This window comes from Lissotriton vulgaris, chromosome 4_1, assembly GCF_964263255.1.
Source record: "Lissotriton vulgaris chromosome 4_1, aLisVul1.2, whole genome shotgun sequence".
NCBI classification, from domain to species: domain Eukaryota; kingdom Metazoa; phylum Chordata; class Amphibia; order Caudata; family Salamandridae; genus Lissotriton; species Lissotriton vulgaris.
This window is the reverse complement of record NC_141691.1, coordinates 1,208,667,788-1,208,692,544: the sequence shown is the minus strand read 5'-3', so window position 1 is coordinate 1,208,692,544 and position 24,757 is coordinate 1,208,667,788. Positions and strand designations below refer to the sequence as shown.

Here is a 24,757-nt window from a genome sequence, read left to right as displayed (position 1 = left end):
GTACAAGGATCTGGACCTAAATCCATCGTTTTTTGCACTCCACACCACCCTGGGTTAGATAATGGCTTTATGCAAATCAGCTCTGACCCTGTGCCCCATGGGAGCAGTCCAGTCCGAACTTCACAGCCATATCTTTCCCAGACCGGAATCAAGCATCCGAGGACCGGACCGGTTTCGAGGTAACACCTCTCATCAGCCCGGCTAGCTTGAATATCTCGAACTCAACAGAGGCTCAGTTTCCTCACGGGCCACATTCTGGGAGGCCTTTAGGCCTAAGTATGCTGCATTTGTCTATCCAAGCACTCCAGAGTGCTGCGTGATATACATAAAAGCCTCTACCGTATAGAAGGATCTGGATTGCACAGACACCACGCTACATCAAGGGCCACAATTGAATAGGCGGGCCACCCTGTTGACTGAACATTGTGACCTGGCCAAAAGAGAGGTAAATTTGTTTGGTAAATATGCCAGACTCGTCGCTATGGTTAAGGTGAGAGACCGGGCCGCGTGTTGGCTCACCTGCTTCGCCCCACTAGTGTTACCTTTTATATCCCGGAGATACAGCTCGACAACAGGACTCTGGTATCTGACAATCAAGACGTTATCACCACACTGCTCAATTATTACACCCACCTTTACTCCTCCCACTTAGCTGGGAACACTACGGACAGTGCTGCATATCTCACGGAGGTACAAATGGTTTGGCTAACAAGGGTCCAGCAGCAGTTAATCGATTTTGACCGAGAAGATCATACAGGCCATTGATTTGCTGGATGAGTCAACATCTACTATCCCCCCACTTCCTAGCCATGTTTGCTGAAGCACTAGAAGCGGGGTTACTGCCTCCGACTTTTGCATGAGGTAGTGATTAGCTTGCCAATGAACCGCTCTTTTGTGACTCCTATAGGCCCTCATCATTCCTCAACTTTGGGGTTCCGTTCTTTCATATTTATTACCTAGCTGTGCATTGTCATTTCTCTCAGTACTGGTACCATACTGATGCCTGCCTCCCCTACTCTAAACCCAAGATGGACCAGCTGCCCCTCTGCCTCTGAACACAATACTCCTGGCAGGCCTCCCCTTCGACCCCACAGACATTCAAACCCTCTACACCACTAGCTGGGCTTGGTGGAAACTTCTTCAGTTATTGGGGGGGATGGCCTTCTTTTCTTTTCTTTGACTCCCCATAACACAAGAGAAGCTGGTCCAGTGCATGCTAACACAACATGCCCATTTTCCAAACTGGCATGCCATTTCCCATGGCGATGATTCCTGCTTCGCTAGTGCCACTTACAAAGGCTACTTTGTTCTGCACCACCTCCACAGCTCCCTAAGGGCCAAGATCCCTTCATACCCATTTGCCCCTGATGAGTTTACACCCCTCATGCTAGCGATCACTGAAAACAAAGTGTCCTGGTTTCAAAGCTCTACTGAATTTGTAAATTTAAACTTTATTGTTTAGTTAATTAAAACCATAACAATTTGATATATTTCGCACACATTATAAAAATGTATAAATTATCATTTAAAAAGGATTAAAAATATTTTATAAGAGCAAAAATTGAGAGTCAATGCTTTTCCAGCTTATTAACAGTTGAGATCTTCCTGTTGTTTAAGATATTTCTCAAATGCTTGCAAGAACTTCACCAACTTGCAATGCATTCGAGGGGCAGTTATATCCAAGCTTCCAATTATAGCAGATCTACATGTTCGTAGCTTCTTGATCCGAAAGCTTTGCTTTAAAAAGTATGAACGTTCTTTAGACAGCTTCCTACAGTGGCAGATTATGTGTATTAAATCTTCTTTGGGGCTACCACACAATCGACATTTTACAGCTACATGCTGTTTCCAAGCTGGTTCCTCTGCCAATGTCGGGAATTTGCCAAATCTCAGTAACATCAGCTTTCTTTTCATGAAAATGGAATATGTTGTTTCCAGGTACACTGCTGGGGTTAGTGTTTTATAGCCGTTTATCACAGCCCAGGAGTGCGAGCGATGGGAAAAAATCTCTTTGTCCAATACCAATGAATGGAGTTTGGCCGCTTTGTTTAATGCCTGTTTTAGTGCTGCAAATGACAGATTTTTGTCCCATAGAGTTTTTGAACAAGTCACCTCCAAAGCGTGCGTGAGGAACTGATTTGCTTTGGATTTTTTTGGGGATTCAAGCTCTTGCCATAGGTGTGTATTAAGGTTATTGTTAGTTGCTTTTTGCTTGATCTGATACCATACCTTGATATAGGAGTATAATCTGCCCACAGTTTCGTTTTTTATTCCAAATTCTAGTCGCATTTGGGCTGGCGACGCCATCCTGGGTAATCGTAAGACCTTCTTGTAGATTTTTGTTGTTAAACTGTTAAGTAGGACCATATCCTTTCCATGCAATGCCTCACTTGCATAGGACAGTGTTGGAAGAACTTTGTTGGCCATTACAATTATTAAAGGTTTAAGTGATGGACCTTCAAGTTTTTTTGTCAATGTACTTAGTCCGAATATCAGGGCACCCGCTCTTTGCGTCAGATATTTCTTCTGTTCTTTAAAATCAAGCTTATCATCCAGATAGAAACCCAAATACTTGTATGCTGAGACTCTCTCTAATGGTTTTCCTTTTAGCCAGATGTTACAATTAGATCCACGGCGATTGGTTATCAACATGGATTTGGTTTTTGAAACATTTAAAGCCAACTTATTTGCCAACAGAAATGTTGAGAGTTCAGTAACTAATCTGGTTATACCAACTTTCGTTAGGCTCATGAGTACTATATCATCAGCGTAAGCCAAGTGGGTCAGCTGTAGGTCTCCTAATTTAGGTGGGTGAGCATTACAATTGTTCAGTTTCACGGTGAGATCCGAGATGAAGAGATTAAATAGATGAGGGGCAAGGACACACCCCTGTTTGAGTCCAATTGATGTAAAGACTTTTCTCGACAACCGTGTGCCATCCCCAATTTTTACTTGCGACCAAGTACTAGAATAAAATAACAGCAACCCCCTTAAAATATTCTCCGGTATTGCCCATGCTCTCAATTTCGACCACAATAAGTTATGGTCCACACTGTCAAATGCGGCCTGAAGATCAATAAAACACAGGTTCAGGTCCCGTTTGCTGGTAATACACTTCTCCGCGATCATAGTGATAGATAGGATATTTGCTGTTGTACCTATCCCCTTCCTGAACCCTGTCTGATTAATGGGTATCAGCTCTTTTTCACTTGACCAAATGACCAAATCATTTAAGAGAAGCGTTGCAAAATATTTTGCCTCAACGTCCTGCAATGCTATTAGGCGATAGTTATTTGGATTTGATCTTTCACCACCTTTGTAGATTGGCGTAAATATGGATCCTTGCCAGCTTTCGGGTACTCTGTTCCAGTTTTGCACCTCCAAAAACAGTTGCGCCAGACAGGGTCCCCAGAATTCCGGAGCATGTTTGTAAGCTGCTTGCGGGATACCGTTCGGGCCTGGCGCCCCATTGGGTTTAGCTTTTTTGATCAGTTTAATGATCTCTTCCGCCGTATATTGTTTATTCTGAGGAACAGTGCTGGATACGTTACAGGGATCAGTAGTCAAAGGTTGTCTCCCTTGTTCTTCTGCGGGGCACATTTTGTTTTGACTGTTTAGACCAAGAGTGCTACTCTGAGTTTTTTTCACGATATCTGTAAATTTAATAGCAAGAAATGATGCCCACTCCGATTCCTGCACATTTGATATGAGGGAGTTACAGGGTCTTGTTAACTGGTTTATGGTTTGCCAAAATATATTGGTATTCTGGAGTTTTGAACTGAAGATTAATTTGGACCAAAAACTCTCATTAGTTGACCTTTTATGTTCCCAGACCTTATTTTTATATTCTTTTCTTTGTATGCGGAAGCTGGCCCATTGACTGGTACCACGGTCAGTCAACTTTATCTTCCTTTGAGTTTTCTGAAGTTGTCTACGCAGGTCTTGTAGCTCTTTCGGATGTTTTTGCTGTGGTCCATCTATACTGGATTTCATAACTGGCAACTTCATTTTTTGTTTTAGTTTTAACAGAAAATGGGACCATGCTTGAATCGCATCCGTTGATGCATTTCCGATCTCACTCAATGAGTCCTTCATTATAGTGAACCACTTGTGATCATTGGTGTTGGACCAATTTATGCGCATTGTCATTTCTCTCAGTACTGGTACCATACTGATGCCTGCCTCCCCTACTCTAAACCCAAGATGGACCAGCTGCCCCTCTGCCTCTGAACGCAATACTCCTGGCAGGCCTCCCCTTCGACCCCACAGACATTCAAACCCTCTACACCACTAGCTGGGCTTGGTGGAAACTTCTTCAGTTATTGGGGGGGATGGCCTTCTTTTCTTTTCTTTGACTCCCCATAACACAAGAGAAGCTGGTCCAGTGCATGCTAACACAACATGCCCATTTTCCAAACTGGCATGCCATTTCCCATGGCGATGATTCCTGCTTCGCTAGTGCCACTTACAAAGGCTACTTTGTTCTGCACCACCTCCACAGCTCCCTAAGGGCCAAGATCCCTTCATACCCATTTGCCCCTGATGAGTTTACACCCCTCATGCTAGCGATCACTGAAAACAAAGTGTCCTGGTTTCAAAGCTCTACTGTACCTGCATGGCGCTCCTGCCATTGCACAAGTGGAAGCCGAGGGGCATCTGGGAAGCCGAACTGGGAATCTCCTTTGACCAACAAACTTTGGTTGGCTTGCTGCGCTCAGACACGCCTTGTCTCACCCAACCATTGCCACAAGCTCATACACTACAAATTCTTACACAGACCCTATTTTACTCCTAGCACACTATCCCGGCTGGAACCCCCAAGATTCCCCAACTGTTTTAAGTACCATGTCGCTGGGGCTGACTTTGTACATATGGCATCCACATGCTGCCATATCGAATCCTTTTGGTGTGACTTATTCACCCACTTCACCCTGTTAGACCTAGACCTGGTACCTGATCCATTGTTAACCCTATTGGGCTATGTTGAGGATATTCCTAAGAGTGTTCAGTGGTTCACCGCCATTGCTTTTCTGATGGCCAAGCGTGAGATCGCTCTTCACTGGGCAGCAAATGGTTTCCTACTGCCAAAACCTGGTTAAATAGCCTGATGTACTGTGACACTAACAGAGAACTATATGCCTCCCTTCAACCCCATAATTCTAGCCTGAAGGACATTTACCAATGTCTCAGAGACTACCTTCAGAAGTTAAAATCCGCAGAATTGGATTCATGAAAGTTGATGTTGCCTCACCGCCCTTGTTTGGGCACCCACGGCCCTACTGGTGGGCATGGACTTTGGCCTCTCCTCTCTTCATCAGTGAACTCTTATCCACTGGAATTTCCCTTTGTGTATTATGATTTGCTCATCTGTTTTGCTCATGATTCCTGTACCACCTATCTTCTCAGTGTCCACTGCAATTTGTGGTTATATTGTAAACACTGTAATGCTCCCCTCTTGGGGTCGTTACTTGACTTTTTCAAGTCATGATAAAACAATAAATAAAGTTTAAAAAATATCGAAATAGCTTGTATTGGCTGGAGCTGTATGCGTAAATAGTTGAAAACGGTCCATATTAGGTACAGTTTGCCAATAGTGTCCTACTGGTCAGCTCAAGAACAGAAGCTGGGTTCCTATGGCTCCTTTGCAACATATGCCCTTAGTTCAAGAGGCATCTCATTTAATAGAAAGGGGCCTCATTGGCTTGGAAGAGACCTCACTGGCATCCGGGAGACATCCAGCCTGCCAATGGTATCTCTTTATACTTGTGGAATTTGTCACACGATTTCGCTAGGCTTTTCCCCTAAGTCGGGATACAATTACGAATATGTATGATCTATTGATTCTTTGTATATTCAGGGCTGGTATTTCAAATGAAACCAAACCAGATCCAGGAATCAACTTCATCTCTGGTATGATGCAACAGATCTGTTTCCTGTTGACTGAACATCTCAAAACCTTGTGAGTCACTCGAGAGATACTGTGAAATCAATAAACACGCCTTTGAAAGCTGTTGGGCCCCAGTAACAGATCTGACAGAAGCATAACATTTGGTTTTATCTGTATATCACACCACAGCTTTCGACAGACTTTGGCACATCTGAGCTGTAGTTTGGTAGACATCCATAGTCTTTCTTAGGTGTGATTTGTGAATATTTGGAGGACAACCCTCCAAAAACATATACTGGTAAATTGCATATTAAAATACTGAATCAGTTATAGATAGAGGTTTAGAGGAATAGTTGTTGAAAACCTTAGAAAACTCAAAAACAGGAAGCCTACTATAATCAAAGTTGCAGGATAGCTTTTATGAAGTAGGAGAACCAGACAACAAACTGCAAATCAAACTTATTATGTTAATTGTTTTAAAAAGACTCATAGATTTACTTATGGTTCCTATGTATTTCCCTGGTGGAGAGAGCAGCTCTTCTATGCATTCATTTTGCTCTTTTCAGTGAAATTGGTTATATGCGTTATTTCGCTCTAAATATGTACAGAAGTCACTGACTTGAAAGAGGTGGGAGAGCGATTGACACCTGGAATGGACCATGTTCATGTGCAGCTGAGATTTGTCCTTTAAAATGAGTTATATTTAGACTTAAATTAATAAGGCCACTTACTTAACTAGATTTAGAGCAGGTCACTGGTAGAGTTCATGGGATGTCCTCTGCCTGATATAAACTCACTTAGAGCTATTAAAAATGCAAGAGTACTGTGGAACCTTCTTAGTGACAGCACCTAACCTAAAATGACTCTAATATGAAAAAATCCCTTCTTTTCAACATAGGGAGATGTGTGCAAACTGGTAGACACCCACCGTCACAGTGCTAGTTCCAACAGGAACTCAATAGTGTGAACAAAAGCACAGGTGCACCACAGAATATCAACAATGAAATTAAGTCAAATCCAAATATGATATGAGCGAAAGCTTCTCAGTTTTGATTTCCTTATTCTGTTTTGTAGTAGAAAAGACAGTACAGCTGACGCGTTTCGTCCCGACTTGGGACTTCTTCAGGGCGATTTAGGAGTGGTACTTCGTATCTTTATGAGTAGCAAAGACGGCAGTAGGTACGCACTATGCCTCAAAATAACATCCTCCATGAAAATATGTCAGGGGCAAGTCCAAAATTCTCAAGAGGAAGATGTATAAAATTGATATAGCGGTGTTGCTTCATGTGGAATCTGCAGTGATGTAGGTCCCAATATAGTTAAGTGAAGATTAGCGAGCAGCTACACGATGAGCTGGTCAGTTAAACCACTATTCCTGTAGCCGAAATCCAAACGCTTGAAGAGAAAGAGACCGCGTGTCTTGATTCTAAATATATTTCTTCTTGAGCCGTGGTGACTGTGGAAGGTGGCCCATGAAGAGCTAACAGAATGTAGTTGAATGTAGATGAGTTCTCAGTCACACCCACCCTTCCTGTGTTTGTGTCTGTCTAGAGAGAATGCACAAAGTGTAGCCGTCACCCACCCCAGACGTGTATTCGAGACGGACTGCAAGGCACACAGAGCGGTAAGAGCAGAGTAACGTCAACTTTCTAAAAGTGGCATTTCTAAAATTGTAATGTTAAATTTAACAACTCTAGTAAAGAGGATTTATCATCACCATCCCAAAGATATGAAACATGGTGCAAGTACTCCTTTCTAATCAGGAATTACAGCTTAAATGTTGTATGGAATTTCCAGTGCTAGCCTTAGAGATGAGTAGGCCTCACAGTAGTGAAAAACGAATTTAGCTGTCTGTCGCTACCAGGCCAATTAAAACTTAAAAGTACATGTCCTACCTTTTACTTACAAAGCACCCTGTCCTTAGGTTTACCTAGGGTCTACCTTACGGGTGACGTATATGAAATGAAAGCGGATTTTAAGGCTTGGCAAGCGATTTTAAATGCCAAGTTGTAGAGACAGTAAACTGCATACACATGCGTTTGGCAGGCAAGTTTGAAAGGCTACTTCGGTGGGTGGCACAACCAGTGCTGCAGGTCCACTAGTTGCATTTATATAACAAGCCCTGGTTAAATGGTAAACCACTTTACAAGGGACTTATAAGTAAACTAAATATGCCAATCGGGTATACACCATATGTCACCATGTTTAGGGAAGAAGCACATATACTATAGCACTGTTCAGCAGTGGTTAAGTGCGCAGAGTCCTAAGCCAACAAAAAGCTACAGTAAAAAAGTTAAAGCTAGCAGGCAAAGAGTTGGAGGAAGTCGGTAGTTGGAAGGTTAAATTAGCCAAAAAATTCAGAGCATTTACCAGCGAGAAAACTGCTTGTGGTTTTGTTTGATGAATAAGTTTGTTTTCATTTCCTTACAGTTCAGTCCTTAGTTAGCTTACCAAATTGGTTGTTAAATGATGTGTATTAATGCCTTAATGTATATATGTGGCTCATTCATTAGAGTTGTGTATGTTTGTTTTCTGCAGGTCTTGTGGTAGCATGACTTGAGTGTGTCTGTGTGATATACTTTAATATGTATATGTGCATTTTTCTTTTAAAATCTCATTAATCTGCCAGATTGGCAAATCTATTTTGTACCATCAGTCTTGATAAAAATCTCGAAAAAAAACATCTGCCATATGACACCTGCTCCACAACTACCTATACAAACCTTTCCTTGCTTGGTCTACATCTTCATGCGTGTGAAGAACATTGTTCTCACTAGAACTGTATGGCCAACTGGAGTTAAATACTCCCATGTAAACATGTATTCCTCTCACATTAATTTCTAGCTTTGCACACTTGCTTTTTTTCACCCTGCATCTATTATTGCTGACACTTTAAAATTGCTTCTTCTTGTCCGGTGTATTATTTTAATTATGATCTGTTCCCCTGGATGTGGCCAATACTGCCTTCACTTGATGCTGTGTACGATTTGTTGACTACAAACAACTGCTAAATAAACAAGAAAACATTATTATCCGCTGATGTCACTTTACTATATGAACCACAGGTATGAACAGCAGAGAGATAACCTGTCACAGCAGTCCTTCAACATGGAACAAGCAAATTACACAATCCAGTCACTGAAGGATACAAAGACAACGGTATGGTGAAAGAAATTGTATTGCCTCACTCTATACCTTTCATTTAATAACCTACTCCATCTCCAATCATGTTACCATGTTCTTGAAACTGCATTCGCTCATGTTGCAAATTTCATGACCTCTACTCACCAAAATCACTATCATCTATTCACATGCTGCTACATCTAGCTATTTCAGTACTGTTGGTCCTACTTTGCTTCCCTCTCAATACCTCAAGCATTTCTTCTTCAGCCTTCAATTAGTTCTCCAACCGCTTCAACTACTCCTTTCTAAAAAATCCAGAATTCGAAACTATGTACTCAAGCCACTCCTTTTTTGTTCGGTGTGCGTCAAGGCTCAGCCTTGGGACCCTCCCTTTTCTCTCTCGGCACCATCTGTAAGCAGATCACACCTAAATCTTTCTCATTTCCAGTTCTGCCCCTCCTTCTCAAGTCAGGCATATATGTTTACCTACCTGTGTGCTGTTTGTCACTTGGTGTCTTTAGAATTCCACCTGATGAATTAAAGAAAAAGTGAGGCCCTCTAATTTCTGTACCCATCTCGGCCATCCCTTTTTTCTAAATCTGTCCACTTTCCTTTTCCTGAATTTTGCCACCTCTCCTAGAAATCACTGCTTTCTGTTCAATCCTTCTGTGCATTGGAAATCTTTCATAAGCACTGCCAGCATGCTGTAAATTTCTAAATATGGGAGATGCACCCTTTCATTTCATTCCACAGAGCTAAAGCACTGGTTAGCCCATCAATACTCAGCACGCTGGACCTTTGAAATAGGTTACTTGTAAGCCTCCCCAGTACTCTTTTCTTCTACTGGGCAAGGTCTTAAACTTTGCAACTAACCTCCTAAAACACACACATCTTCCTAAACGTATCAGGGCCCTCTTAAGACTACTGAGAATGATATTGATAGCCACCCATCATGTATCACCTAGATATCTATCCGACTCCCCATCTACTTACACACCTACCTGCAATTCAAGGTTTGCCAATAAAAGCCTCCTTGTCTTTCCCACATGCATTGCATCTACATTTCGATATTCTGCCTCCCAAAACACCTCCTCTGCTATGCACTTCCACCACAATTCGAGGTTGTGCATTTCTCCACAATGTTAAAAATGCCCTTAAGTATCTCCTGCTGTTTGGAAGAAAATGACTTACTCCTTCGTTTGCTGTCTTGTAATGGTCCTTTTTCTTCCCTTGCTTGTACTCACTTTTGGTACATGTTAATGACAGTATTTTGTTTTTTCTGTGTTCCAGTTTGTACTATATTTCTTATCAAAATAGTGTGGCCATCTATAAATAAACAGTACAGCAGGTACAATTGGTATTTTAAGAGTAGTAGTATAATGTACACATATCTCCTTTTGAAACAGTTAAAAGGCAGCATGATGTTACATTATAATCCACTTTTGCCTACAAATTAAATGCCATAAGGGTGACTTGGAAAGGAATGCAAACTGTTACTAACTCTCTTGTAGGAAATTTGCAATTCTATTGACGCAGAGGCGAGGATTATGCTTTACTCTCTTCGCTTTATTAAATAGCAGCCTTTTTTAAAAACAAACATTTCCTTAAGATTCAACATGAAGCGAAGAAAAACTGTCCCAAGAGTCCCTAGGAATGGTATCACAATGTAACTAATGAAAGTCCAATAGTAGTTTCCTTCCGTGGCCAATCGGGGTCCACATGAGGGTGTAATAGTCCTTTCTTTGTTCTGACCCCCCCCCCCGCCCCCCTCTTTCTTCGCACAAGTCATGCCACAGTGAGTTTCTTATTGGTCCGACTTGGATCCATTCGAACTTAAGAATAAAAGAGACAAATCAGGGATAATCTGTGTACGGAGCATTTCGCACGGACATCATTAATGTGACTGTAAGTTTGGGCCTATAAAATCCACATAGCCTTACTTGCGTCTTAGTGCGGGTCTTTCATCGGAGAGAAATGACTTCTCACCAGATGGGATACTCCTTGCCTCCGCATTCTTAATAGAATTGAAACTTTCCTACATGAGAGTTGGGGACTACGCAGAGTTTTGGGGAGTCAGGGAAGGCTGGGTATTCTTTAACCCTTGTATTAGTTTTGGTCCTCCTAGACACTGTGAAATATATCCTAGAAGGTAAAACATTCTGTTATATCCAGGGCCTGAATGCCCGAGACTCTTCTGCAGGAGATTAAACACAATAACATTGCCAATTTGGCAGACCAGTCTTAACGTGAAAAGGATCTATTTGGTTACCATGAAAGGAAGAGGCTTAGTACTCTGTTAACATCCCAAAGCGCTGAATACCTCGGCGATGGCAGCAGTGAGAGCTTAATTCCCCGAAGGAGCCTACATACAAGGACATGTTCTCCCACAGGAACTCTTGTCAACTGGGTTATGTCCAGCAGATATTGCTGAGTGGAAGGTATTTATGGATCGATAGGCCAGGCCTTCTGTTGCTAGCCCTACCAAGAAGTTGACTACCTGCACTACTTCAACGCCCAAGGGATTGAAACCACGTCGCATACTCCAATGGGTCCATGCTGACCTAAACCTCTTGACTGTGCTGTCGGCCCAGGCCTTGATAAGGAGGTCCTGAGCCAGGCTTGAAAGTCCTGGGACTGACCATCGTCCCCTGTAATCCACCACACCATCAGGGTGCAGGCGCCGTCCCGGACTAACTGATGGGGAGACCTGTCCGGATTGAAAAGAAGATGAGGAAACCAGGGGAGTTGGATTGGAGAATCCCAGGAAAGTTCCAGTAGAACCGGAAACCACACTTGAAATCTACAAATTGGGGTGATCAAAACCACCTCTGCCCGTTGGCGTCTGATCTGAGCCATGGTCCAGGTGATCATGGCGAAGGGTGGGAAAGCATATCCCTGCTCGTGAGCCCAAAGCGGTCCACTGAGAATGGACCACATCTTGCATGGAACTTTGCAAATACTCCCGGATCTAGTTTCTACAAGCTGGAGTCTCTCAGGTTGCGGGAGTGCCAATCCGCCACTTGGTTCTCCTGGCCCAGAAGCTATTTCGCTGTCATGAAAATCTGATGCTCTAGGCAATCTTGCCAAAGCCCGGTCGCCAGGCCTGAGAGGACTATGGAGCGCGTACCGCCGAGATGGTTGATGTATCTGACGGTGGACACATTGTCCATCTTGAGTAACATGCAAGACTGTGCTTTGTCCCTCATCCAACATCGGACTGCAAAGGAGCCTGCTAGAAGATCTAAACAGTTGATGTGTAATGATTGTTCTTGCGGAGACCATGACACTCCTGTGTAAAAATCGAGCGCCCCCACCGGAACTTCTGACATCTGATTCTATGACAAGGTCCGGGGCAGAACCGAAGATTGCTCTTCCATTCCATGCCTCCGTTTGGGGAAAATTTACAAAAGGGGGTGGTGATGAACAGAGTGTCTGAATTGAGCAGACCACTCTTACCCAGTCCAAAGATCAGGGCTTGATCCATCACCGTTATTTATCTCACTGCCCCATCCCAGCTCAGAACCTGGCTATATGCAAATCAGTCTGTCCCTGGCCCAGTGCATCATGGGAACAGGGCAGACTAAACTACCAAGCCAATTCTTTACCAGAAAGGAGACAAGCTACCGGGGACCGGTTTCTGGCATTTCAGCCTCTTCGGCCCGGCTTGCTTGAATCCTGATGGAGCAGTGAGAAAGGGACTCATGTCTGAGTATACCCTGCCACACCTATAGTGGCCAAAATCGATTTACAAAAGGGGGTGGTGATGAACAGAGTGTCTGAATTGAGCAGACCACTCTTACCCAGTCCAAAGATCAGGGCTTGATCCATCACCGTTATTTATCTCACTGCCCCATCCCAGCTCAGAACCTGGCTATATGCAAATCAGTCTGTCCCTGGCCCAGTGCATCATGGGAACAGGGCAGACTAAACTACCAAGCCAATTCTTTACCAGAAAGGAGACAAGCTACCGGGGACCGGTTTCTGGCATTTCAGCCTCTTCGGCCCGGCTTGCTTGAATCCTGATGGAGCAGTGAGAAAGGGACTCATGTCTGAGTATACCCTGCCACACCTATAGTGGCCAAAATCGATTTACAAAAGGGGGTGGTGATGAACAGAGTGTCTGAATTGAGCAGACCACTCTTACCCAGTCCAAAGATCAGGGCTTGATCCATCACCGTTATTTATCTCACTGCCCCATCCCAGCTCAGAACCTGGCTATATGCAAATCAGTCTGTCCCTGGCCCAGTGCATCATGGGAACAGGGCAGACTAAACTACCAAGCCAATTCTTTACCAGAAAGGAGACAAGCTACCGGGGACCGGTTTCTGGCATTTCAGCCTCTTCGGCCCGGCTTGCTTGAATCCTGATGGAGCAGTGAGAAAGGGACTCATGTCTGAGTATACCCTGCCACACCTATAGTGGCCAAAATCGATTTACAAAAGGGGGCGGTGATGAACAGAGTGTCTGAATTGAGCAGACCACTCTTACCCAGTCCAAAGATCAGGGCTTGATCCATCACCGTTATTTATCTCACTGCCCCATCCCAGCTCAGAACCTGGCTATATGCAAATCAGTCTGTCCCTGGCCCAGTGCATCATGGGAACAGGGAAGACTAAACTACCAAGCCAATTCTTTACCAGAAAGGAGACAAGCTACCGGGGTGAGAGCTTTCTGCTCAATTCAGAGACTCTGTCCCTCACCACCCCTTGTTGTAAATATTTTTGTCCACCCTAAGCGTGGGAGGGTATTCTCAGATGTGAGACCCTTGCTCATTGCACCATCAGGATTCAAGCAAACCGGGCCGAAGACGGCTGTAATGCCAGAAACCGGTCCCCGGGAGCTTGTTTCCTTCCCAGTGTAAGAATTGGCTTTTGTAGTTTGGTTTGCCCTGTTCCCATCATGCACTGGGACAGGAACAGACTAATTTGCATACAGCCAGGTTCTGAAACTGGGATGGTGCAGTGAGCTAAAAAACGGTGTTGGATCTAGCCCTGATCTCTTGACTGGGTGAGAGCTTTCTGCTTAATTCAGAGACTCTGTCCCTCACCACCCCTTGTTGTAAATATCCGTTTGGGGAAAGCCGCCATGAAATCTCTTCTTTCGCCTCATCCGTGAGCTCGACCATCTGGGAATATGTGAGACCCTTCGGAGATGGGTCGCATTTAGCCGTTACGGGGCTCTATAATGGAAGGGCCCTGGAAATATGACCTGGATAGGAGGCCTAGAAGGCAGGCAGTCTGGTGCAGCGTAGTGTGAGGTCTGGCCAATGTGGGGTGTAGTTTGTGTCTTATTTTTGTCATTTTCTGAGAAGGTAGACTGAGGCAGGGAGGAAGTTACGGAGTGAACCCTGAAAAAAACTTCTGATTGGGATAGAACCAGGAGGGATTTCCCTTCATTTATTACAAACCTCAAACTCTCTAAGAGGCCCACTGCAGTCGGCAGTTGGAAAGACAGCGGAGTAGGGTACTGTGCCATGTTAATCATGCGTCCAGATAAAGATGAGGCGGAAGCCTCGCGCTCCAAGGTGTTCTACCACGTGTTTTAGAACATTGGTGGAACACCATGGAACAGAGGACAATCCGAAGGGAAGACTCAAAAATTCGAATGCCTGCTGGTGCCACTGGAACTGCAGGAAACATCGGTGTGGTGGAAAAATGGGTATCACCAGGTACGCATCCTTGAGATCGAGGCGAGTCATCCAATCTGAGGGGCTAAGACATCCCGCAGGAGGTGGATTCCCACCATTTTGAAATGGCGATACACCAACCATTCTTTGAACTCTTTAAGTCTACAGGACCCCCATCGGCCTTGTCAACTTATTGCTGATAAACCCACATTGATGAATGGAGGTGAGACTACGCGTTTAGTAAGTTCTGAATCTCTGCATCTATTAGGTTCTTTTCATCTGCAGAGAATTGAATCTATCTGGAGACCTTCCGTGGTTAGCAAGACCCAGGCATATGATGTTGAATCACGTCACTCTCTGGCGAAGCAAGCTAGTCGTCCCCCCACCTGGTAACGGAAGAAGCTTGTACACTCACCGGCTTTATGGTTGACGGATTGTCCCTTTTGGCCTCTTCCTCGGAAGCTCAGACCTTTTTGTGGAAATGTGCCTTTTAATGGGCAAACTGGTGCAGGGGGTCACCCTTCTCTGTCTATAGATATTTTATTGACTATTCGTCAGCATTTGACTAAACCAGTTAATACTCCTCCACACACAGATGTGCGTCCAAGTCAAACTGGGAGATGGTAGGTTTTTGTCCTGGAAAATTCCAACAACCATGAAGCTCAAACAGGGGTGAATCTTGGCGACGACACTTTTTAACTTGTACATGTCTGATTTACCATCAGAACTAGACACTTGTAATTTGCATGCGCCAAACATAGGAGGGCTGCTACTCTCTAATCTCCTGTATACAGATCACCTTGTGCTGCTGAGTCGAACCCCCATTGCATTCAACATCTACTAGATACAACCAGTAGATATTCAGCAAATAATGGTTTAGCAATCACCTATGGCAAAACGAAGGTAATGAGGATTCATCCAAGAAAGGAAACCTCCAAGTTTCGCTGGCACCTGGCTAACTCTACAATTGCAGTAGTGGACCAATACAAATACTTAGGAGTGATAATAGACAATAAAGGCACATTTAACACACAAAAAGATGTAATCAATAGAAGAGGCAACTCTATCACTACGGCAATAAAATCCATTAAGCATCTAACAACCGGCCCAAATCTAACTCCATTATTACGAGTCTTGCAAGCAAAGCTCATATTGGCAATCACTTATGGGAGCGAGTGCATGAGGGGAAGAGATGCGGCTACACTAGACAGTACTGTCTCAAAAGCGGCCAGAAAGATTTTCAGTGTACTTAAGAATGTTTCGCCGGCCCAAATAAGGTCAGAATTCACCCTGCAAAGCCAAGAAATAGCTCTAAAAGGAGCCTACGCCAACAGCTGGTCAGGATCAAAAGGGCTGAAGCAGGAACACTGAATTCTTACCTATGGATTGAAATACAACGAAAGAGGGACTGTGCAGCCATAAGCCATCTGACCGCATCAAAAGAGCGTCTGGTACTTGAGGAACTTTGGGCAGCATCAGGGTCTTACCATTGTTTTAAACAAATCGTAAATAAGACAGTGAAAAAACTATCACTATTAGAAGACAAGGCGACTCTGCTCAGCACATACATAGCTTTGGCCCAGTACAGAAGAAGTTAACTAAAGCTGATGAATCAAGCAAAATAGAAGGGCAAGCAACAGTGAAGATGGAAGAATTACATAGCTAACCAAATGGATGCCGCAACCAAAATGGCTTCAGCTTATGCAAACGTAACGTAAATTATTTCAGACTTCCACAATGACCCTTTTAACCTATGCTGAAGACCTTTTCTTATGCTTTTGAGGGAATACGAAAAACATTGTGTATATCAATCTGCATCATTTCATTAATTTCTTGATCACTTGCTAGTCGGGCATTTACATACTTTTTTTTTTTTTTAAACTTCTTTATTCGCGACTGCATAATATATCACGTTACATAGTATGATATTACGAACAAAGTACAGTCTTTTAACTTTTTCCCCCACCCCATACTTTCCCCTCGTTTGTTTTAGTACCATTTCTATTATGTTTGCAGCCATAAACACAAAGAACACGCACGTCATTATTAAGCACCACTCCAACACTTCCCCATCTTTCCCCTCACAGCCCTCCCTACGCGTCAGACCCCAAAGTCCAGCGCCTGATTAGCCCACCATTACGAACATCAGAATCCATTGCAGTGATATCTCCCGGCCCCAAATGCACACTCCTTCTCTGATGCCCAAGCCTGCAAGTGTTTGCCATCTCTCATAGTCCTCCATCAAGACCGTGATAGTGTCTCCATTTGCCCCATACTCTACGAAATTTCTTTGGGCAGGCCCTCGCCTTATATGTGACCCTTTCGGCTGCGATGTAGAGGTCCATACCCCTTCTCCATTCCTCAAGCAGCGGAGTATCAGGCACCCCCTATTTCCTGGCTATATCCCTCTTGGCCACTACCAGGGCTAGCCCCAGAAAAATCAGGAGTGGGCGTGCCAAGTCCACATCATTAGTCATCCCCAGGAGTACTACCTTCGGGTCTGAAGGGATGTCTGTCTCCAGCACCTCCCCCAGTTCAGCTAAGACCTCCCCCCAGTACGTTTGAATGCGTGGACAGGACCAAATGGTCGTGGCCACAGCGCAGACAGCATGGGTCAGGTATTCTTCCCAGTCTATAAAGCCTCACTCTATCAAAATTTGACCTATGCAGGATCTTAAACTGGATCAGACGGAGGCGTGATTTAATCGCCACCTCCCTAGCGTGCATCAGTACTACACCCCAATCCACATCATCCATATCTCCCACTTCCCGTTCCCATGTGTTCCTGAGGCCTTCTAATTTGTTTGGTCTATTATTCATGATGGTTTTATATGTCCGGGACACTGCTTTCCCGGGGATTTGTTCCTGCAAAAGGTGGCCCTCTAGCGGGGCATATTCGGGGCGTACCTCCAGCGATGCCCCCTCCGCCCTCCATGCATGCCTGAGTTGCATATATTTAAAGAACTGGGAGTGGTGGAGCCCATACTCCCTTTGGAGCAACGGAAAGAATTGTAGTACCCCCTTTTTAATCACATCCCCTAGAGTAGAGATACCTATGGCATCCCACTCCTGGAACCCCTTCAACTTGTGTAATTCCTTCAGCCAGGTGCAGTGCCACAGTGGAGTTTGCTTCGTCGGTTTGTGCTCCCACTGTATTGCCCTTGTCGCCCTCTTCCATGCTCCCAGCGTGATTCTAGTTCCCGGGTAGTAGTCCGGCCTGCCCCCTCCCTCCATAGATGTAATGAAGACAGTTGTGCATGCCCATCTTGTGTCGTTCCAGTGCATAGGTGGGGTGTGTGGCTGGTACGTGGAGCCATTCATTTATGGGTGGCAAGTGTACTGCCCAGTAGTAGGCCTCTAGGTCAGGCAAAGATATTCCACCATCGTATTGGTGTCTGTAGGGTCGAGAGGGCTACTCTAGGCTGCTTACCCAACCACAGATAGGACCTCAATGCCGCATGGATGTCTCGGAATATCTTGCACGGCAAGGGAAAGTATTCATTCTGGAATGCGTATAGAAATCTGGGGAGCGTGACCATTTTAAACATAGCTGCCCGCCCCAGAATCGTCAGAGGGAGCGATTGCCATCTACTAGCGTCTTCTGAGAAAGTGCGTATGACCCGGCTGATATTACGTTCGTAGGAGAGGTTACCATCAGTCGTGACAAATATTCTTAAGTACATAAACCCCTCCCTAGTTGTTTTCAGTCCCTTGGGCAACATGGGCCAGTCCTCCCTACCCTGCGGATCATATAACAACGACTTGTGCCAGTTATTCTGGTACCCTGAGTTATTGCCGTAGTGATCTAATTCCTCAAACAGTGCCGGTACAGTAGTGTCCGGGTGCGAAACATAGAGGAGGACATCGTCCGCGTATAGGGACAGCTTCTCGTCGGCTTCTTCCACTGGCCCCATCCGGAACCCGGTAATTTCTACATTTTGTCTTACCGCACAGGCCAGCACTTCAATGGATAGCACAAACAACAGGGGGATAAGGGGCACCCCTGCCTGGTGCCCCGTTGAATCCGAAAGGCCTCCGATAACGTCCCATTTACCCTAACCCTAGCACTGGGGCTGGTATACAGGAGACTAATCTTATGTCTATACTTGGCCCGAATCCCATGCGCTTCAGCACACCCCCTAGAAAGGGCCAATGTACTGCATCAAACGCTTTCTCTGCGTCCAGGGAGAGGAACCAGTGAGGCTCAGTCCTGTCCTCCACCTCCTTAAGCCAGTTATGGGTCCGTCTTTGATTATATCTAGTGGCCCGTTCCGGGATGAACCCCGTCTGATCTAGATGGACCAACCCTGTTACCACCCGTCGCATGCGGAGTGCCAAGATCGTGGCGTATAGTTTCACCTCTACATTGAGGAGGGAGATGGGGCGATAGGACGAGCAGTCGTCCGTCGGCTTCCCCTGCTTGTAGATCGGGACAATTGTTGCCTGCCTGAGGTCCAGGGGGAGCTGTCCCTCTTCCTCAGCGTCAAGGAATAGACCCAGCAGGTGGCGGGTCAGGAGATCCGCTGTTTTCTTGAAGAATTCCGCTGGGAAACCGTTTGGGCCCGGGACCTTTCCCGGTCAGAGCTTCGTCAGTGCCACCCTAACTTCTTCCTCCGTTATGTCTGCCTCTAAGGCCACCCGGTCAGATGCCTCAAGCTCCGGAATAGTAATATGTGCCATGTACTGCATTGCATCCTCTTTTGAGCCCAGGTCCTGCGCTTCATAGAAGGACTTATAGAACGCAGCGAATACCTCTGCTATCTCAGCATCCGTGTCGGCCCACTTCCCCCGATCGTCTTTCACTTTGTCGACCCAACAATCGCCTCTCTCTTTCCTACTTAGCCAAGCCAAGAGCCTCCTGGATTTCTCTCCCACATCGTATAGGCGATGCAGAGTAGCCAGGGCCTGTGTCTTTGCTTCCCCCATCACTAATTGCCTATACTGGGTTTTCAAATCGGACAGTCGCCGAAGTGTCCCCCGATCTCTGGTACGCAGGTGTTCTGTTTCAAGTGTCAGAATCTGTGTTTCCAGTTCCTGTAACTCAGCCTAGACTTTCTCCCTATCTTCTGCAAGTCTACAGTGGGCCCTGTCTCTAAGTACCACCTCAAGTGCCTCCCAAAGAGGTACTCTGGATTCCACTGTGCCAACATTTTCTGACAAGTACACCCTCACGTCTGCTCTTAGGCCCCTGAGGAGTTCTGCGTTTTGTAGGTCCCACGCCGACAGCCTGAGTGTCTTGGGTCCCTCCCTCCTCGTCCTACCCACCTCTATCAATAAAGGGGAATGGTCAGACACGCCACGTGCACAGTACTCCGCTGTGTCCGATACCTGCAGTGCCTGCCGTGCCATAAAAATGTAGTCCAGGCGGGAGTACACTTTGTGGGCCCATGAAAAAAAGGAGTAGGCCCTGGTGCCCGGGTGGAGCCACCTCCACAAATCCAGTAGTCCGAGCGCGGACATAGATTTGGCCAGCGGTGTCACATGTGAGGGTTTAGCACGGTCGCCTGTCCTATCCTGCGCAGGATCCATTACGTCATTAAAGTCGTCACCAAGGATTTGGATCGTAAGGAGAATATCAGAGACTCCCCCGCAGTGTGCCTGCCTGGAGTTTGGGTGGAGCATACGCTGATATAAATGTGTACTCCTTCCTTCCCCATTTTCCGCGTACCCCTACATATGTTCCCTGTGAGTCAGTCCAAACCTGCGCTATTGTCATAGGTGGATGCTTTTTAATCAGGATTGCCACTCCTCTAGAGCCCGAGGTGAAGCCCGCGTGTGCCAGGACTCTATACTGCCCCCTCGCCAGGAAGGCGCATTTAGTACCTTGCAGATGCGTTTCTTGGAGGAGAACGACATCTGCCCCAGATCTTTTCACATAGTTATGGACCAGTCCCCGTTTAATCTTACAGCCCAGGCCGTTTACGTTCCAGGTTAGTACTTTAAAGCCATCTCTAGGCCCATTCACTCTTTGTGGGTCTCCCATGGGCAGATCGTGCATTAAGGGCTGTTGGGATCTTGTGCCCTATGTCGGGAGTCTTATTGAAGTGTGTGCATGTGCTCAACAGTGCATGACAAAACAAACTCCCTCCCCCCACCCCTCCCATTTCTAAACTCCCAGAAACTGAAAACACCCACAACTCCCCCCCCTCCCCCCCTCCCGCAGCCCCAGCTTCCACATAGCCCGGACTACTGACGGAGGGGGTCTGTCGCCCACCCTTGGATCCCCCCTACAGAACTTACGTTTGCACCTTAGTGAGCGGGATGATACCCCTCCCGCCTAGTCAGTCTGCAAGGGAAAGTGCATAACATAAACAACAAACGTAAAGAAATGTATAAAGGGGTGTGTGCAACTTGCGTGCCCCTTCTACGATGAGCTGCAGTGTCACGGATTAGTCCTGTCCCCTTTTCAGGAGTGAGAGTCTTGAGTCTCAGTGTCCGGCTCTTCAGGGAGGCCTCTTGCCTCCTGTTCCATCTCACGTATCGCCTTTTCCAGGGATCGGTTAGCCACCTCCTCTTCTTCCGAGGTTCGGCCACCTGTGTCTTCTTCTTCCTCCGTGCCATTTTGATCGGCCAAGCAGTTGTATCTGGATCCAGACGTCGCCTTTGCCCCCGCTGACACTAATGAAGTCAACCTCCTTCGACCCTGTGTGCTAGGGCCCGGATATGGGGTCGTTTGTGTGCGCCTCCTACTCCGCGGTTTCTTTATCCTTTGGGTTTTAGGGGGACTCCGACGTAGACCAGCGGCCTCCATCTCTTCCCTGATCCTGCGGCCTTCCTCTACTGCCCCTTGTAGCATAGGACGTTCTTCCAGCCATTGCCATGCTTCCTCTGGTCGGTTGAAAAAGTGCGTTCTCCCCTCATAGAGTACTTTTAACTTAGCCGGGAAGAGTAGCATGTACGTTAAGTTTAAGTCTCTCAATTTTGCCTTTATCGTGTCATAAGAACGTCTCTGTTTCTGGACCTCTTGGCTGTAGTCCAGAAAGATCATTATGTTAGTGTTCTCCAGCCGTATTTCCTCTTTCTTCCTGGCTTCCCGCAGAATAAGATCTCTATCTGCAAAATTGAGGAAACGCGCAATTATCGGTCTTGGCCATGCCCCCTCCGGTGATTTCGCCAGCAGCGCCCTGTGCGCCCTTTCGATGATGAAGCAGTCCGAGAAATGCGCCTGGAGGAACGTTGTCTTCAGCCAGGAGTAGAGATAGGCCGCCACGTTCGTTCCCTCAATGCCTTCTCTAAAGCCTACGAAGCGGAGGTTAATGCGTCTCGCTCTATTTTCCGCGTCGTCCACCTTCCACAGCAGTTGCCGGTGCGATGCTTGAAGGTTCGAGGCATGTGGGCTGCTGAATTCATATCTGTGCATAGATCGCCGCCTAGTGTTGGGTCCGGATGATTGCACATTGTTGTCCTGGAAGAGTCTTCGAAGTATCACGAGATAGGTGGCTCCTCCCCTGGACTACAGTGCGCATGGGCATCGCCTCCATCCCCAGATTGTTTTTTTCCGCCATTGGGTTCGGATGTGTTTCGGTCCCGCTGTCGGAACCGATAGTACTTTTCTGTTTCTACTTGAGACCTAACGGTCTTTAGGCTGGGCGTCGGTACTGTTTCGTTCGGGTTATCTTATTCTCAGCTCTGAACACTCTCTGCCCCTCCGCGTGCTCTCGGCGCGGACGGGCCTACTCGACGCTCGAGGTTCCTATCATGGAACGTACTCCGTTCAAGAAGTGCCCGGTGTGCAATTCCAAATATTCACACCTCGACGTGCACCCTGTGTGCAACAAGTGTTTATCACCGAAACATGACGAGACCAGGTGTATGGCCTGTTCAAAGTTCCGGTGCAAGAAGACCCTAAAGCAGCGTCGCGTCGCTCGGCTCCAGGCCCAGTTGGCGGAACCCCCTGCGAGCCTGCCGGACAACATCTTCGAAGGTTTTGAAGTTTCGGACTCTAACCCTGCGTCGGAGGAAGAGGAAACCGGCGACGCGGAAGATGCGGACTTTTATGAAGCCGGCGACGAGGTAGGGGACGACGATGAGGCCATTGCCACCGTGGGGGATAGCTCGGAGGAAGAGCATCCCCAAACTGACTCAGGGGTTAATCCCCGAGACACGGCCCAGGTCGAGGGATCGCCTTCGGGCCTTACCCAAGACCTCGTTACTAGTCCAGCAGCCCCGCCTCTCGGCCCGGCCACGGACATTTCGGAGGGGCCACTCCCGTTGAAGGAAGCGAAAGTGAAGCCATCGGGATCCACGCAGTCGGTTTCGAAACCGAAAGTGAAAGCTCCATTGATGGTGCAGAAGGCTCGGGAGGTGTCAACACCTAAGGCAATCAAGATGGCCGACTTGAAGAGCCACGCCAAGATGGCCGACCCCAAGGCCTCGGGGTCGACGCCGAAAGCAAAGGCGGCCGACGCGGCTGCGTCGGCGCCGAAGACATTGGGGGTCGACAACCCAAAAAAGGCTCCGAAGAAACGCCAAAGCGAGTCCACGGCTCCGGCTGTACCGGCTCCGACCGTCGGAACCAAGGATGGAAAGGTGTCGACTCCGAAGACGCTGCCCCCGGCTGACTCGACTCCCGACTCCGGGAGAGCTCACAAGCCAGTCAAGCCCTCTCCGGTATTGGCGACGAAGGTAGTGGAATCCCTCCAACGGATTCGAAGCGCTGAAGTTCTCGAGCCGGAGGGAGTGAAGCCGAAGCCCGCATCGAAGCCGGCGAAGGCGCAGACGCCTATTCGCTACACCCTGCCGCCGAAATCGGCGCCGAAGGCCTTCGCTCCGAAGCAGGGGGGCGGACGTGCCCTCGAAAGAGACATCGACGTCCAAGGCGGCGTTAGGGGTGTCGAAGCCTCGGCTCCAGCCACTCGCAGAGGAAGAGCGCCGAGAGGTCGTCATCGACGCAAATACTGGGAAATTGTCCCTACTCAAGAGAAGAATCACCGCGGAACCGGTGCTGGAGCATTTTCGGATTCCTCTTAAGAACAAGAAGGACTCGACGGGTGCTTCGGACCCTATGGAGCCTTCGTCTCCCACACATGTAGAACGTTCTCCTACTTGTTCTAATGCAGGGGAAGGTGACGATGAGGAGTACGACGAGTACAACTATCCGGCGTACTCGGATCCGGAGGAGGAACCTGCTCCTTGGTCTGCCGGAGCCGACCCAGACGACCCGCAATCGGGTCAGGAACCGCAGCTATTTGCGGCAAAGACCTCACCGACGGAGGACTCAGCGGCCTTCAACGCTCTCCTCGAGAGAGCTGCGGCTAACCACGACGTCGAGCTGCACTCGGACCCGGTGGATGTGGACTTTTTATTTGACACTTTCTCAGTAGCCGAAAAGTCAGTCAAGACACTGCCGATGCTTAAGGGGGTGCTAAAACACGCAACTGAGGTCTTCAGGGAGCCCACCCGGGCGCGGGTCATCAACCCTCGCATTGACAGAAAATATAAGGCAGCGCCCTCGGATCCCACATACATCAAGGGACACTTGCCACTGGACTCGTTGGTTGTATCCAACGCTCGGAAGAGGGCGAACTCGCAGACCACTGGTGACGCTCCTCCCCCAGACAAAGAGTCCAAGATCTTCGAGGCCTCTGGGAAGCGAATTGCTGCACAGGCAGCAAACATTTGGAGAATCTCAAACACACAGGCCCTACTTGCACGCTATGATAGGGCTCATTATGATACCTTAGAAACACTGCTGCAACACCTGCCTGACCAGTACAAGGAGGCAGGAGAAATGCTTATTCAGGAAGGCAAGCTCATCACAAATGCATCCATAAAATGTGCGCTGGATGTGGCTGATACGGCCTCCAGGGCAATCAACACTAGTGTGTTGCTTAGACGGCATGCTTGGCTGAGAATTTCAGGGTTCAAGCCCGATATTCAAACGACAATACTGAACCAAACTGTTAATCCTGACCACCTATTTGGCCCTGAGGTGGATGCGACGCTGGAAAAGATGATGAAAGATACGGACACTGCCAAGTCTATGGGGGCCCTCCAGTCTCAGCAGTTTCGGAGCGGTTCCTTTCGTCGCTCCAATTCCAGAGGCACCTCAAGGGGTCAGGCATCGCAGTCCACCCAGTATTACAAAAGTAACACCCAACCCTCATACAACAACAAGGGTA

General features: G+C 47.0%; 1 protein-coding gene across 1 annotated transcript in view; it reads left to right on the top strand.

The window, feature by feature from the left end:
- Positions 1 to 24,757, top strand: part of CHMP5 (charged multivesicular body protein 5) — a 157,775-nt gene that overhangs the window by 89,515 nt on the left and 43,503 nt on the right. Inside the window, exon 4 of the mRNA XM_086965421.1 lies at positions 8,953 to 9,046. Within this exon, the coding sequence (XP_086821547.1) occupies positions 8,953 to 9,046 (94 nt within the window). The remainder of the gene's footprint in view (positions 1 to 8,952; positions 9,047 to 24,757) is intronic.